The following is a 17,411-nucleotide window of genomic DNA, read 5'->3' as shown; positions in this document are numbered from 1 at the left end:
GTTCTCCTAAGCAAGGAAACACTTGAGTGAAATCATAGCTGTTATAAATAAAAGCTTAGGCTATTCAATATTTCCTGAACAATCATTTTCCTTTCTGATTTTAGGGTGGCCAGGGACCCCAGGAGCCCAAATGGGGGTGCAGGGGCTGGGGGCCAGCAGAGTGTTCATCTCCTAGATGCACGCTTAGCATGTACGCACCCCCACACTCCCAGTCATACCAAAAAATGAGCACGAGCTGGAAAATGAGCACGACAGAGGAGTCGCTGTGACCTCTTAAGTGGAGCTGAATGAAAACTGCCTCAAAATGGGCTGTTTTCTCTCAACTCCATTTCAGTGTGCGCACACTGCGATTCCTCATTGCTGGTGCTATGGGGGGGCACAGGAACATATTTATGTGCTTCCCTCCACTCCATTCCTCCCCCTCCTGCTGGCCAGGTGAGCAGGGATGGGGGGGTGACAGGTGGAGACAGGGGGCTTCTCCTGCACTAGGCAAGGGGATGGCAAGCCTAGCTGATATACATTAAAACCATTAACGAAAGGCAAGAAAAATAATTAGAATGCTATCTTCAAAACAAAGAAAAATATATGTGAATGGCATAAAAACATGGGCTGAAGTAGTGCAGTAATGGTAAAACTGAGAAATGTTCAAGGAAGTAGACAAAAATAAATCCCTTTAAAGAAAAGTAAAATTTGTCAAAGGGATAGTAAGTAATATGACATATTTTATCTTTCATGGCAATTTGTTCAGGGTTTTGTAATTTTGTTATGAATTATTAGTCTTATAGACTAATTTTATGAACTTTGTACCACATATACATTCCCTCTCTCTTTTTGTGTGTGACAAAACTTCAACAACTCATGACAAGACATGGCAGTACCTACAAACTTATATATCTCTAAAACAAGTCTTTCCAATATAATTTCAGATGACTTCAAAATATGGCTGGCTTTGCACAAATCTATTTTTATGGTATAACTTTATTAAAGCAAATGGGTTTTTACTTATATGTGCTTTAAAATTAAAATACAAAATATACAGTTCCAAAGCATGAGCTATTCACAGAAGAGCTGCAATAAGAGTAAGTTAAGTGAGCACCAAACCCTTTTACACTTGGCAGTGTGAAATGTATAGCAAGGTTTGGGTGCCAAATGTACACGAACATGGAAAAATTACCAGTGTTTAGCATAGTTGGAAGCAGAAGATAATGTAGCACCTACAAGACAAACTGATTAACCTGTACTTCCACTTTCCACTCCAATTTTAGAAACTGCCAGTGCTTGCAGTTACCACTAAATTGCAAAGGCAGTCTAAATGCGTTTGTTTTAGGGAACTTAAAAAAATTATACTTTGATTTGTGGTAAGTAACTGCAGTAACCTTTAGGGTCCAAAATAAGCTTTCAACAGCATACCTGAAATGCAACATCACTTGTTAAATTCATCAATGTTTTAGCAGATGGTACAGAACATTAAAAATTTATACACAGAAGCCACACAGTCTATGTAAAGCAAATGACTGTAAAGATATTCACAGCAAACAACTCTGGTAAGTTCTATCAAAATATTAAAATGTAAAGCAGAAAGCGGACAACCTTGCTTAACTCCTGCTTCTACTGGCAGGAGAGCAGAAAGCACGTCATTCAAGCTTAACCTTACTCAGGAATGACAAAAAATCCTTGCCTAGTCCAAAAAATTTTCCAAAGGCTTCCAAACTTTCTTAAAAACATACACTCGGTGGGGGGGGGGGGCATGGCGTCGGCAATGCAGAAGGAGGACGCCCGAAAAGTGAGCTCCATCCCTCCTTGATCCCTAAATCTCTTTAATCAATGCCGTAACTAATTTTAAAAGCAGAAAACTATGGGTAAACAAGGGCTAAACAGAAGCAAATCAAAATCAAAAGCTTCAAAATAACTGCAGGACTTTTATTCATCATCTAAAGCAACAGAGTTCCAAATCAACAGCACAGACAAAATGGCGACCGAGGGAAGAAGGGTAAGCATGCAGACTGCCTCCCCCCTCCCAATGACTCTGTGTTAACATCACTACTTGCAAATATGGAACAGAGAATAATAGAAAACATGACAGCTCTTATTAATCCCTTACTTGAGCAATTAGCTGAACTCTTTAATAACAGTCGCTCAAAAGGCAGAGAGTGCATTGAAGCTTGGTACAGCTTTACAAGAAAAGCTCTGTTCTCTTGAAAAAGAAAATGGACACACCTCCATGACAGAGTTCTAAACTTAGAAGTCTCAGCTCGGCAACCTAACCTGAAATTTAGAGGCTTTAAAGCAGGAGCAACTGATAAAATCGATTTAGAATCTTCCTTGCAAACTGGCTCGCTCAGGAAAAACAGGTTTTACTTACCATAACTGTTGTTCATCTAGGTCTTCCGTGCAGGCACACATGGGACTGCGCACGCGCAGGCCTGCCGATACCGGAGATTTTTATAGCTCTAAACCACTAGGGGGCGCTCCAGCCTCCAATCGCGCATGCGCGGCCGCTTTCCCGCCGAAACGGCTCCTAGGAGGCGGAGCGCCCCTCACATACCCTCAGTTCCTCTTTCGCCGCCCCCTGCAAGGTAAGTACCAAGAGAGTTAGCGGGGAAGGAGGGAGGGCATGTGTGCCTGCACGGAAGACCTAGATGAACAACAGTTATGGTAAGTAAAACCTGTTTTTCATCTACGGTCTTCCTGTGCAGTCCCACATGGGAAGATTACAAAGCTTAATACCTGGGTGGAGGTGACGCCAAAGCATCACACAAAGATGGAATGGAGAACCGCTGTGCCCACCGCTGTCTCCTTTCTATCCAGGATGTCCAGCGCATAATGTTTCACGAAGGTATCCGCCGAGGCCCACGTTGCCGCTCTACAGATGTCGTGAAGAGGAACACCTCTGAGAAGAGCCGCGGACGACGCCTGGGACCTGGTGGAATGGGCACGCACCTCCAAGGGGCAAGGTAAGTTAGCAGCAGAATAACAAGTCAAAATAGTCTGGACCACCCATCTCGAGATGGTCTGGGACGTAGCCCGTTTCCCCTTATTCTGTCCCGCAAAACAAACAAATAAGTTAGAATCAAGCCTAAAAGACTTAACCCTATCTAAATAAAACAGGATAGCTCTGCGGACGTCCAAAGAATGAAGAGCTTTCTCTGCCTCTGAGTTCTGAACTGGAAAGAAAACTGGCAGTATCAGCTCCTGGGACAGATGAAAACGAGACACCACCTTAGGTAAGAACTCTACTTTGGTACGAAGAACAACCTTCTCAGGGTGTAACTTTAGATAAGGCGGTTCGCAAGATAAAGCCGCCAACTCCCCCACTCTTCTGGCCGAGGTGGCCGCAACTAAAAAGGCTACTTTCATGGATAAAAAACGTAACGGGCACGAGGCCAACGGCTCGAACGGTTTGGACATTAGGCGAGCCAAAACTAAAGGCAATGACCATTGTGGGATCAGAGCCCGAATGGGGGGAAACAAATTATTCAACCCTCGTAAAAACAAACGTGCAGAGTAGTGGGAGAACACAGATTTCCTATCAATAGGAGGATGGAAAGCAGAAATAGCTGCTAAATAAACCTTAACTGAACTATTAGACAGGCCTTTCTGTTTAACTTCCCACAAAAACTCCAATATGTCAGAGAGAGGAGCCAAAAAAGGGTCCAAGGCTCGCTGTCGACACCAGGCCGAAAATTTGTCCCACTTCAAGGCATAGGACTGTCTCGTAGACAGACGTCTAGCGTTAAGCAAGACGTGCTTTACTGCTGAAGAAAAGGAACCCCCGGTCTGATCAGCCACGCTGTCAGTCTGAGTTTCCCGATGTTGTGGTGAAACACCCCCTCGCAGGACAGAAGGTCTGGAACCACTGGGAGACTGATGGACTGATTCTGCAAACTCAGAAGGGAGTGAAACCAGGGTTGCCTCGGCCAAAACGGGGCCACCAGGATGACTGTCGCCCCGTCCCTCTGGATCTTGCTGAGCACCCTGGCTAGCAGCGGGAATGGGGGAAAGGCATAACACAGGGGACCTGACCAACTTAGTTGAAATGCGTCCCCACGTGATCCTAGGCCTACGCCTCCCCTGGAGCAAAAACACGGGGCCTTGCGATTCTCTGCTGTCGCAAACAGGTCCAGCTCCGGATCCCCCCACCTGGAAAAAATCGGAGCAAGATACATGTCCTGAAGGGACCACTCGTGGTTGTCCCCTTTTATCCTGCTCAACTGATCCGCCATAGAGTTCTCTACTCCCGGGATGTGAACAGCATGCAACCACACAGCATGGTCTATAGCCCACTGCCAAAGCCTCATCGCTTCGGTGCATAGTGCCACAGACGCTGTGCCCCCTTGCTTGTTGACATAGAACATCGCCGTCGTGTTGTCTGTCAGGACTTGGACGGACTTGTTCTGTACCGCACCTGAAAAGGAGATCAGAGCATAAAAGATTGCCCTTAATTCAAGGACATTAATGTGCTCCATACGTTCTGACTCAGACCATAACCCATGAGCATAAGCTCCGTCACAGTGAGCCCCCCAACCAAATAAAGAAGCATCGGTCGTGACAGATAAATGGGTTTGGTGATGCCCAAATTTCACCCCTCCAAATAGGTTAGAATCCTCTAACCACCAGTCCAAAGCAGATACCACCCGTCTAGGGACTGACAATCTCCTATTCTGGGAATCACTACTCGGGGAAAAAACTGAATTAAACCATAATTGGAGAGGTCGCATAAACAGCCTGGCCAAAGGGACCACTGCAGTCGTAGAAGCCATGCAACCCAACAAAGTCTGAACAAACTTAGCAGACTGAAAACGACACCTCTTAAGGGTGGAAATGAGCTTCTTAATCTTTGAGGCGCGCTCTTCAGGCAAGAAACCCGCATTACGCACGCCGTCCAAAATCACTCCTATGAACTGAATGGAGCGAACAGGAGTCAGCTTAGACTTTTTTTGATTAACAAAAAGACCCAAACGGAGACATAAGTCCAGGGTGAGAGCCACCTGATTGGACACATCCGCCTCAGACTGACCCACTAGAAGCCAGTCATCTAGGTACGGAAAAATGCAACAGCCCTGAAGACGCAGGTGGGCTACTACCACTGCCATACATTTAGTGAATACTCTGGGGGCAGTGGCTAAACCAAAGGGCAAGACCCTGTATTGGAAAACACGATGGTCATAGGTAAAACGCAAAAATTTTCTATGGTCTGGGAAAATAGAAATATGAAAGTAGGCGTCCTTTAAATCCAGGACTGCAAACCAAGAGAAAGGGGGCAGCAAAGTCAAAACCATCTGCAATGTGACTATCTTAAATTTTCGGATCCGTACAAATTTGTTTAGGCCCCGGAGGTCCAGGATAGGCCTAAGCCCCCCATCTTTTTTCTCCACTAGGAACAGGTTGGAGTAGAAGCCCAACCCAGCTGACTCTGCAGGAATCTCCTCTATCGCTCCTTTTTGTAAAAGAGCTGAGAGTTCTCCCAAGATTTCTGACCGCGGAACATCCGAAGAAAAAACAGGGAGACACAAGTAGGGTAAACCAACAAATTCAACTTTATAACCAAACTGTATTATGGAAAGAACCCAAACATCAGAACAAATCAAATTCCAGGAACTCCAGAAAGCGCTAAGCCTGTCCCCAAAAAAGGGATCAGGTCCCTGTGATTGTCAGAACTGTTTTTGTGATTGGCTCTGATCTTTAGGTTGATGTTGCTGAGAGCCAGTCCTAGGACGTTGGCCCTGCCTCCGTCTAGGGAAGGAAGCCTGCGGGCTCTGGTAGGGTCGGTGTGGCTGGTACGCGTACCCCTGGTAGGGCTGATAACGATGTTGTCTGCCACGCTGGAAGGAACGGTAATACGGACGAGAGGATTGCTGTGGGGCCTGATGTAGTACCCCATACGAACGAGCCGTCAGGCGGTCGGTTCTCTTCTTTGAAAGATATTCATCGGTCTTTTCCGAGAACAGCGTGGTGCCTTCAAACGGCAAATCCTCCACCTTATTTCTCGTCTCAGCAGGGAGGGCAGTTGTACGAAGCCATGCGTACCTGCGCAAGACCACAGAGGAGAGAAGGGATCTGGCAGCTGTGTCCGCCATACTCCTGCCAGCATTGATTTGATGCCTGGACAAACGGACAGCCTCTTCTTGTATGACCCTAAGGAGAGTACGCTGCTCCTCAGGAATCTTAGGAAGGAAGGAAGCCACCTTCTTCCACAAAAACAATTGGTATGCCGACATCATGGCTGCATAATTAGCCACCTTAATGCCAAACGTGGCAGAGGTATACAGCTTTCTACCCATGCTGTCAATCTTTCTGCTGTCCTTGTCAGCTGGAGCTGAAGAGGAACCCTGGCGAGAACGAGCCTGCATTTCCTCAGTCACAAGTGACGACGGAGGTGGATGCACTGCTAGAAAGGAATGCACATCGTCCTTGGTCTTGTAAAGGCTCTCCACCTTCCTGTTAGTAGCGGTAGCTGATGCCAGTCTCGACTGAAGTTTCTTCCACATATCAGCAAACCCTTCAATAAGGGGGAAAGCAATCGAGGGAGTAGACCCCGAATAAATATGCTGTAGAATCTTGTCGGTAAATTTGGATTCAGTCGACGTGACCTCCAAATCCAGAGCCTTGGCCATTCTCTGAAGAAGCTCATTATAGGCTCGGAAATCATCGGTTGGGGAAGCCTCCTCCGAGGGCCCAATTTCTCTCTCCGGAGAGTCCGACAACGGGGATTCGCTGTACCGAGCTCGGCTCCGAGGAGACACCACCTCCGAGGGACGGGGTGTATGATCACGACCAGGATAGGAACCGGCTCTGGGTGACGGCGACAGAGAGACCCTCCGATAACGTTGGTCCGAGAAGTATGAGTCTTCTCTAGTATAATAGCGGGTACCTGGATCGTCCCGGCCCCGACTACCTCTAGACCGGCTTCGATAAGAACAGCGGGAACTCCGGTCAAAGGAACGGGCTTGTCGGCTCCCAGTGGAACGAATCGAGCCCGATTCATATGACGTCGATCGAGGCCGACCCGATGGTGTAGGGGGCCTGTCGATCGGAACCACATCCACCTCTTGGATGGCCCCTGGCGGAGGAGTCTTGGAAGGAGGGCGATCAGCGGACTCATCGCGTCTCTCCGACGGAGCCAGGGTAGGACCGGTCGGAACCGAGGACGAAGAGGTAAGCAGGGTCTCCAACACTGCCCTATCATGTTTGCTGGAATGTTTACGCTTCTTCTTCTTCTTTTCAGGCTCGGTTCCAGTAGGTGACTTCGAAGTCGGATCCGAAGCCCTCGGATCCGATATCTCTCGGGGAGCCGGTGGGATCGTCTTCGGACCCGAGGTAGCCCTGTCACCGCTGACCTCACGGGTAGGTGGAGTACAGACCGCCGACGAAGTTGAAGGAGGTCGACTCCGAACGGTTCTCGGAGCCGAAGCTGTCGGTTCCGACGAACTCCGAGCCGGGGGCCGAACGACTTGGGGACGGATTGGAACGCGGAGTTCTAGCAACCGACGTCTCCGAGAGAGGACGGGAAGGTGCAGCCGGTGCAGAAGAGGACTTCGGCGGAGGATCTTCTACCGACATTGCCCGCTGCCAGAGGGAGGCATGCAATCGATCCGCCCGCTCGGCCCGAGCCTTGGAGGTAAACGCACGGCAATGTTTACACGCCTGAACATTGTGCGTTTCTCCAAGACAGTAAAGACAAATAGAATGGCCATCCGACCTTGTCATTTTGCGGTTACAGGTCTCACAACGCTTGAACAAGGCCGTCTCAGCCATCGCGACGAAGGAAGAGCAAGAACCTCAACGATCGGCGGCGAAAGAGAAACTGAGGGTATGTGAGGGGCGCTCCGCCTCCTAGGAGCCGTTTCGGCGGGGAAAGCGGCCGCGCATGCGCGATTGGAGGCTGGAGCGCCCCCTAGTGGTTTAGAGCTATAAAAATCTCCGGTATCGGCAGGCCTGCGCGTGCGCAGTCCCATGTGGGACTGCACAGGAAGACCGTAGATGAACTACAGTTAGAAGACAGAGTGGCCCCTTTGATCTCTAAAGTATTTTGTTTAGGATCACTTAATTACCCTAAACAAAAAGGCCCCAGAGACATTCTGGCAGTTTTACCTGACCCAAGAACAAGTAAGATAATATTAGAGACAGCCAGATCCTGAGGCTTGTTCTCCTTTCAGGGTGAAATGATCTTAATATTTCCTTATATTCCATCTGAAATACTGAATAAACACTGAGATCTCAAACACTCACAGACACACTAAGGTAAGCAAACATGAGCTATAAATGGACAAACTTAACAAAATTACTAGTAAGATATAAAATTTATTATGCAGCAAATTAAGAATCGGGTCTAGCCTTGTTGGAAGACATTCACATTCCTCTACCTACAGATCCTAATAAATCGTCACAGAAAAGAAAGACAACGCAGGCCTTGACTCCTCGAAAGGGCAGCAAAATCCCAGTTTGACATGCCTGGCTGTACTATTGATTATTTATACAGTAAAAAACCTACTACCACCTACAATAAGGTCTTTTGAATTTCCTTCGAAGAAGTTATGGCTTGGACTTTTAATAACCAATACATCTAGCTGATTGAGGTTTGGGGAGAAGGGGGGCCGGTATTTTCTGTTGACTCCTAGATTACTAACAGCCTTTCCATATTGGAACTAGTTACAATGACCTAGGCTTGAGGTTTGGGGAGAAGGGGGGGCGGTATTTTCTGTTGTCTCCTAGATTACTAACAGCCTTTCCATAATGGAACTAGTTCCAATGACCTAGGCGAGACACAAAACCTCACAACGGTCCAGAAGGCTGTTGAATTAGATTACTTCATTAGAACTTTTTGTTCCTCTCTTTTTTTCTTTTTCTTATGGGTGTACAATATACTTAAGGAAGTAACAGATGGTATCTTTATGTTTAATATAGTCGGGTGGGTGGGAAGGTGTGTGTATATTGTCAAATCCAACTGAAAAAATCTAGTTAGTAACTAATTTTTCTTGACTGGTGCATGGGTTAAAGGGGGAGATTTAAATATAACCTTTAATATAAGCAAGTGATAAACTTAATTCATCAGGTTTTATATATCTTGAAATAATGGTTAATCTTGTTGCTAAGATGGAAGTCAAGATTTTATAGTTGTGTTTCAGCAGACAAATAGGATGGTATGACTTGACTTTATCTACATCTTTACGTGGCTTTTGGATTACAATCATTTTTGGAGCAACTTATCCCTAAATACTGCATTTATAACCTCTAATAAAGGTAGTATCAGAATTGATTGACATGCTTGGTAAAACTCTGTCATTAAATCTGGAGCCTTGCTTTTCTTCAAATTACTGTGACAATTACCTCTTGAAGTTTGATTGGAAGATCCATTACATTCGTATCTGATTCTAGTAACTAAGGAATATTAACCTGCTTCAAAAAATTAATGATTTTACTTTCATCAGGAGACTGGGAAGCATATAAAGATTTATAAAACCTAAAGAATTATAAAATTATACTTCTTTATCTAATTAACCAACAAACACAAAATTAAGAATAAATCAATCCAAGAATATGTATTATGAACAGGAAAATGTATAATCATTTTTTGTTGGATTGAATAGATGCCATATATCATAAAGATGATGTTTTTAAAGCTTTCCTTAAAAAATGAGTTAAAGTCTTACTCTTATTATCTAGATCCTCTATCTCATCTTCCAATTCTACATTTTTCCTTCTAATTCAACTATTTTATCATTGTTGTTGCTTACACATTCTCAAACACACAACAATAGGTTGAAACTGTAAAAATTTGTTTAATCTGTTTTTTTATAAATCCATTTATCAACTTACTTGCATGTTTGTCTGCAAGCATAATGAGGCTGTTGGAGATGTCTCGACGTCTGTAAAAACACACTACTTTTGCTTCCACATTGCCATTGGCTGTCTGGAAAACAAGAAGTAAATCAATAAATACACTTGAACACAGTCTCTCTCACAGGTACAAGAAATACTTTACAAAGGAACGTTCAAGCTGCCCATCATCACACTAGGTGATCCTATCATCTCATCACACCCAAAGTCATGTTTCCTTTGTTTCACAACTGGACCTATTTTCCACTTTTCCATGCCTTCAACAAGGAAATACTGGAAGTTAAAATTCTCCCTAATTATTATATTTATTATATTTAGGATCTCCAGGACCCCCAGAGGCCAAACCAGGGGGAGGGACCTGGAAGCTGGGGGGCAGTGGGGTACTTACCTCCCACATGCACACAAAGCAAGCAAATGCTCCACGTCCCTGTTACACCAGAAACTGATGTTATTTTCTGGTGTGATGGAGGATCTGCAGGCTTCAGTGAAGAAAGATTCATTCAAAATCACCTCCAAATTGGGCGATTTTTAATCTGACTTCAAGACAACCTGCAGTTTCCCCATTGCGCAGTATGATGGGGGAGAACAGAAGCACATACATGTAAGCTTCTCTTCCCCCACCATGCTTCCCCTCCCACCACCAGTCAGGTGAGTAAGATCCAAGAGGCAGCAAGCCTAATTATATTGAATGATTGATTCAATCAATGTAACACTTCTCTATGCTACAGGTGTTATCAGTAAAGCCTACACTGAATCTTGAACTAGCAACCTGAAAGTTGTCCTTATGTAACCTTAAACTTATACCTCAGGAAGGCTATGATTTATTTATTTATTTAATTAATTAATTACATTTTTAGACCGCCCTCCCCGTCAGATGGGCTCAGGGCGGTTTGACAACAAATTAAAAACAGTAAAAACATTATAAAAACATTAAAACATCGTATAAAAAAACCATTAAAATTGGCGGGTGTAGAATATTAAATATTAAAATGCAGCATTGTCCTGCATGGGTGGTGGAGGGTCTTCAGTGGTATGGCCAGCGAGAGGACAGCCTAGCCCCCACCTAACTAACTAACACCCTTTTTATTCCACTCACACGGAGTTTCAGGTATTCTTTCTTTACCCAGGCTTTTACCACAAAACCGTTTCCCTTTTTTAGTTTGTGTGACTTATATACTGCTGCCTCCCTGACTCCCTTAAAAAAGTTTGTGCTGCCACAAAAGGCTTTCACCTTAGACCCCCTCAGTTTAACTGGTAATATAAGAAGGCTTTGTTATAGATGGTAGTTTGACAGAACAGTCAGCGTGTGAGAGTCGTTGTGAGTAAAAAAAAAAGGGGGACTTTTTTCTTAAACAGATGTAGAATTTATTTATAAGTATATATGCATTATGTTGCAGAGTTTTGTTAAGCATATTGGTTCCAGAGTTGTTCTTAAGCTTGTGGTTTCAAAAATTATTATGTATTCTTTGTAAACAGTTTTGTTAATAATTGAAATAAAAATATTTTTTAAAAAAATTATTATGTATTCTTAAAGGTATATTCACAGACTCAGTTACACAAACTAATTTTCCACACTGATCTTCACTCACAGAATAAACTCTCATCTCATCCACCCAGACACAGATTCACTCAGGTTGCCTCACCTAGACAGAATAATTTCTCTTGTAGATAAACACAGACTAACCTAGTAAGTTTGCCTGACTTGGAAAGAATTTTTCAGAACTTCACACAGATTCACTGAACTTGACAGAAAGAGACTCCTGGCTCCACACAGTTTGCCTGATTTAGCCAGAATAACATCTCATTGAGATACACAAAGACTTACTGAAAAGCTTTAGCTCAGCACTTGTAACCACTGGAGTTTTCAACGCCATGAAGGACTTTAAAGGTAAGCCCCAACACCCTGAATTGGATCTGGAGGCTAATTGGTAACCAGTGCAGCTGCTTCAAAAATCGGTGTTGTATGAGCTGACCTTGGTGACTTGGTCAGCAACCTAACACCGGCATTCTGCACCACCTGAAGCTTCTAGAGCATCTTCAAGGGCAGCCCTACATAGAGTGAGTTGCACTAGTCTAAACAAGAGGTGACTGACACATGGATCAATGTGGTAAATTCAGACTAAGATACGCTTGAGAAATACTGCATCTTCCCCATGAGAAATTGCTAAAGTGTCTTGGGCTTTTTAGTTTAAAAAAGATACTATTGCGAGAATACATAATAAGAGGTTTATAAAATTATGCTCAAGGTAGAGAAAGTGAATAGAGAACTTTTTTCGCTCACACCCACATAACTAGAACTCCCAGGCATGCAATGAAATTGATGGACAACAGAATGGGCAAAAGTATTCTTTACACAATGAGTAAATAAACTGTGGAATTGACTGCTAGTGGACACAGTAGTGGCCATTAGCAATAGTTTTATAAGGGGATTATACAGATTCATGGAGATAGGAGGCTACTAGGCATTTTGACTAAATGGAACTTTTTAACAAAAGTACAGACACAACGTCATCAACATCAGAAGAAAACTTTTTCCACTATGTCCTATTTGTTGGTCCTCCAGAGTAATGGTTGGCCACTGTGTGATACAAGTTGCTGGATTGGATGAATCATTGGCTTGATCCAGTAGGATAGCAATAATGTTCTTAAGTTCTTAAGAGTGCTGCTATTTTAATATCTTTGTACAATGTTTTAAATGTTTTATATGAAATGTTTTAAATGTTTTAATGTTGTTATCCGCCCTGAGCCTGCTTGCAGGGAGGGCGGAATATAAATACGATAAAATAAAATAATAAAATAATAAAAAAGTTCTGGTCCTTCACTCTGAACAGCTCAATCTGAGATACTCATCTCTTTAAAGACCAAGATGATATCAAGACTGCCTGTACCTGCTTCTCTTCTTACCTGATTCTTGGTTAACCACTTCACCTGCTTCCTATTGTACCTGTTTGCTTGCTTAATGTCTGGTTTGCTTCAGCTCAAGACCACCTGCCTATATGGCCAGACTTTTGGCCAGAAAATGTTCTAGAAATTTCACTATCTGAAGCAAAAAGTACAAATGAATACAAACTAAATAACTGGATCTTTTCTATCCTACGTAGTTCTCCAAAATCTGCATCATGAAATAGGCTGCCTCATCCTTCTTAAAAGTAGGGGCAGACCTGATTATGTTTTAAAACTTGGAAACAGAAGATCTTGCAGAGCACCAGTTCAGATACTGTCCCAAATTTATCTGGCTACTTGTCTGAGGAGACTTACAAAGTCAATTTTAATGTACAAAGGCTTGCTGTATCAAGTTCTGATAGTCTCTATATTAGTCATTTTTCAAAATGGAGTAACATTATATCCCTATCTGATGCTACAGCATAAGGCCTTACTCACTTGCCTGCTGAGAGGCAGATTTTCTCTACAAACCTGTCAAGATTGTTTGCTGTGGCTGGGCAGCATTTGGTAGCATGTCTCTGGGTATAATTTAAAGGCCTTTTGTCCCATACTTAAAACATCTATATTTTTGGCTTATATCCCAGCCCAAATGCTTGGAGGGGGAGAAGTAGGAGCCTATGTCTTCTTTAAAATGAAACGGCACTAGAGGCTGAGTAAAGTTCAAAAGGAAACAGCAGGTTTATTAAAGAGACAGGGTTGGTATATAGGTAGGCACTGGAAAAAAAAGTTGAGGTAAATTTTGATTGCAGAATAGAATATTTCAAAAATATTAGGCATAATAATCTTCTTACAGCTTAGTTTCAAATATTTACAGTTCCTAAAAGTGAGAGGCTTGTAGTTTCAGATTTAGGTTACATTAACAAGGATTCTTCACGGATTTCATTTTACAGCTTAGGTGTTCTGACTTCAGTTCAGCATTCTTTTCCCTCTACATAAGACCCAGGGTCCTCCTATGAGCCAAAAAACCCTTTCTAGATACTAGGCAGGAATTATTCTTCACCAAAAGATATAACCCTGTTCACTTGGCTGAAGGAGAGTCTCCTTTTGCTACCCACTTCCTCTGCCAACAACACACTCCCAGTTCTATCATGACTGTGTAAATTAGTGCTGGCATCCACACTTAAATACTTCAACTAAAGTCTTCTATTAATGTAAAGCTGTCCCAGTTAGGGCAATCTTTCCCTTTTTCCTCACACAGAGGGTTACTAGTTTGACCTCCCTTGTCAGAATTCAAACTTCAATTGCTTCAACAATTCTGTCAGCAATGTTACCTTCTCAATGGCCAATCACAAAAAGGGGGGAGCAGCCTGCCAATCAACTCCCTTCAGTCAGTTTTTTAAAACCTTTTACCTTCCACTCTCTGGGTGCTTCACTTAGTAAAACTTTCAATAAAAGCTCAGTCCATCACATAGACATATGTCATCCTTTCGTTCTGTCTACAGAGAAGAACACCAGAAACGAAATGGTACAAATTAAACAAAGACTGTCCATCCAAACAGACAGCTGGAATCACAGAACGGGAAGGGACCTCCAGGGTCATCTATTCCAACTCCCTGCACAATGCAAGAAATTCACAATTACCTCCCACCTCCCCGACACATACCCAGTGACCCCTACTCCATGCCCAGAAGATGGCAAAATACCAGCAGGATCCCTAGCCAAACTGGCCTGGAGAAAATTGCTACCTGACCCCAAGGCAGCAATTGGCATTACCCCAGGCATGTAAGAAGGAACCACAAGAACTAAGCACTGATGTAACCCTTCCTGCTCTCTCCCTCATGATCTGCCTAGGTTCACAGAATCAGCATTGCTGTCAGATGGCTGTCAACTCTCTTCTTAAAAACCTCTAAATAAGGAGAGTACACCATCTCCCGAAGAACCCAGTACCACTGAGGGACAACTTTGACTGTTAGGAAGTTCTTACTAATGTTTAGCCGAAAACTCTTTTGATTTAATTTCAACCGGTTGGTTCTGGTTTGACCTTCTGGGACAACGGAAGACAGCCCTTCAAGTATTCGAAGATGGTTATCATATCACCTCTCAGTCATCTCCTCTCCAGGCTAAACATACCGTGCTCCTTCAACTTTTCCTCATAGGACTTGAGTCTTCAGCCCCTCACCATCTTCGCTCCTCTGGACACATTCTAGCTTGTCTATATTCTGCTGAAATTGTGGTGCCCAAAACTCAACACAATATTCTAGGGCCGCTTCCTCACAGTCTAAAAATAGCGCAAGACTCACAGAAGGCTGCCGGCTTCCTCATGCGATTTTTGACACCATCCGTTTACATATCACATTTGTGGCATTTTGTGAACAAATGACATCAAAAATTGCGTGAGGAAGCTGGCAGCCTTCCATGAGTCTTGTGCTATTTTTAGACCATGAGTAAATGACCAAGTTTAGGTCTAACCAAAGCAGAGTAGAGCGATACTATCACTTCGCATGATCTGGACACTATGCTTCTGTTGATACAGCCCAAAATCGCATTTGCTTTTTTAGCTACTGCATCGCACTGCTGACTCATGTTCAGAGTATGGTCGACTTAAGATCCCTAGATCCTTTTCATACATACAACTGCCAAGACAAGTCTCCCCCATCTTATAATTATGGAAGCCTATGTTCTGAAGCCACCACCAGTTGCTTAGGATTTAATATTCCCTCCTCGCCAAAACTGCCAAGATGCCTGCTACACATCTTAAGGCTATAGGCCAGAGAGTGATCACAAAGGAGGGTGGCATTTAATCCAAACATAAGGGCCCAATCCTGATCCAATAGAGGGCTGTTTCAGCACTTGAAATATTCGAGGGGAACACCTGATCAGGCCATGATGCAGGTCCTTGCACTTTTTTAAATAGTCTGACTGTAAAATACCAGCAGTATCCATAGGTCAGACTGTGGTCACTATAGCATCTAGCTGTGCCTTCAGTCTAATTCTGGCAGTTGTTGGAGCAGTTGTCCATCTTGGAGCTATCCATGGTCCTGTAGACTGTGTCCAGCTAACATTTAGTCTACTTTCAACTAACATCCAGCTGTCCTTCACTGACTCCCCTAATTTATCCATTATTAATCTCACTGCACAATAACTGTATTACTGGTTCCTATCTGCTCCCAACAGGCTTTGCACAGCCCCTAAACAACCTTTCAGTGAATGACAGGATTATAGAAATGTAAAAGCCCAAACTATCTAAGAAAAGCCACATAATCTATTTGATGGCCTTGTTTTCTTTTCAGTTATGGTACAGAATAAGGTAGGTTTCATTTTCTATTTTCCAAATGTATAAAACATTACAACGACGGATTTTCTTGGCAACCCCCTCCAACACACACCAGCAAAAAAAAAAATTAATTTCCACATTTTAGCAATGAATTGCATCTTTTCATTTCACCTAGAAGTACATTAACTCTTGTCATATAATACAAAAGATTAGATATTCATGTACCTTATTAAGTTCTTCTATTCGCCTGATCAGATATGGATTGCTTGAAGAGTTTTCAAAATAGACATAATCTGTAACGAAAAGGTCAAACTACATTTAAAACTCTCCCAAAACAAGAATATAAGAATAATCTGAAAAAGAAAGGAATGTGTGTTTAGAATTACACTCACATATTAATTATTTCTATGCCCAAGGCTAACAAAATATGTGATGTTATTACATTATAGATGTTTACAGTTTATGAATAAATTCCTTTTTGTGTCCCCAGGATTAACCAACTGGAATGTCACTAATGATTCAGTCCCACAGAGATTTAGACGGAGGCTTACATTTTACTCAATGGGATACTCACATATAACACCAAACTTCAAGGTATTGCTTTAGTGGAATTGGAAAGAATCAGCTTGGTGCTAGCAAAGCCATTTGTGAATGAGATGCATAAACTTTTACACAGGGATGGGATCCTGAATTGGCTTTCCTTTTGCTAATCCATTCTACTTTACAAATTCACACACTCTAGAAAGTTGGCAGCCAAAAATAATAAATTAGATTATTGTACTATTAACATTTCTGAGATAACTAGTTAATGTACTATTGCACTGCTGAGATACTTGCCCTTTTTATATTATACATTTTGCATTGTACCTTTGCATCCCAACGCCCTTCTTTGCAACACCTCTCTCACCTTCTGACTGGGATATAAGGGTGCAAGGATCTCCATTCCAGCTTGTATATGACACTTGACCCTCAAAAAACTTTTAACCTGGAAATGTTGTTGGTCTTTAAGGTGCTATTACAACTGAATCTTACTCGTCTACTGCAGACCAACAAAGATACCCACCTGAAACTAACATTATATAACAGCTTATTCCACTGACAATATTTTCTAAAATATTAAAACAATACAATACAACCTGTTTGTTGGCCTTCCAGGGCAACTGGTTAGTCATTGTGACTAGCGATGGGCACGAACAGAGAAAAAAAACGAACATGATACTCATTGCCATCCATGAACAGGGACTCACGAATAACCACGAACATGGCCCTGTTCACGAACATGTTTGTGGTTGGCTGTTTGTTGGGGGCAGCAGGCTCTCCTCCTTCATCCAAATTTGTCCAAGATCCCTACCACACCACTCCCAGAAACCTGAGCAGGCACCAGGAAAGGTACCAATAATAAATAATAGCTTGGCCC

The 17,411-nt window shown here is 43.1% G+C and overlaps 1 protein-coding gene across 1 annotated transcript in view; it reads right to left on the bottom strand.

The window, feature by feature from the left end:
- MTA3 (metastasis associated 1 family member 3) overlaps positions 1-16,312 on the bottom strand; it is a 201,412-nt gene extending 185,100 nt beyond the window's left edge. The window contains 2 exon segments of the mRNA XM_054989242.1: positions 9,817-9,910; positions 16,220-16,312. Of these exon segments, the coding sequence (XP_054845217.1) occupies positions 9,817-9,910; positions 16,220-16,312 (187 nt within the window).
- Between the last annotated feature and the right edge of the window lie 1,099 nt (positions 16,313-17,411).

Source organism: Eublepharis macularius, chromosome 1 (genome assembly GCF_028583425.1).
Source record: "Eublepharis macularius isolate TG4126 chromosome 1, MPM_Emac_v1.0, whole genome shotgun sequence".
In the NCBI taxonomy this organism is placed as follows: Eukaryota; Metazoa; Chordata; class Lepidosauria; order Squamata; family Eublepharidae; genus Eublepharis; species Eublepharis macularius.
Note: the sequence above shows the minus strand (reverse complement) of the source record. Positions and strands in the feature narration are given on the sequence as shown.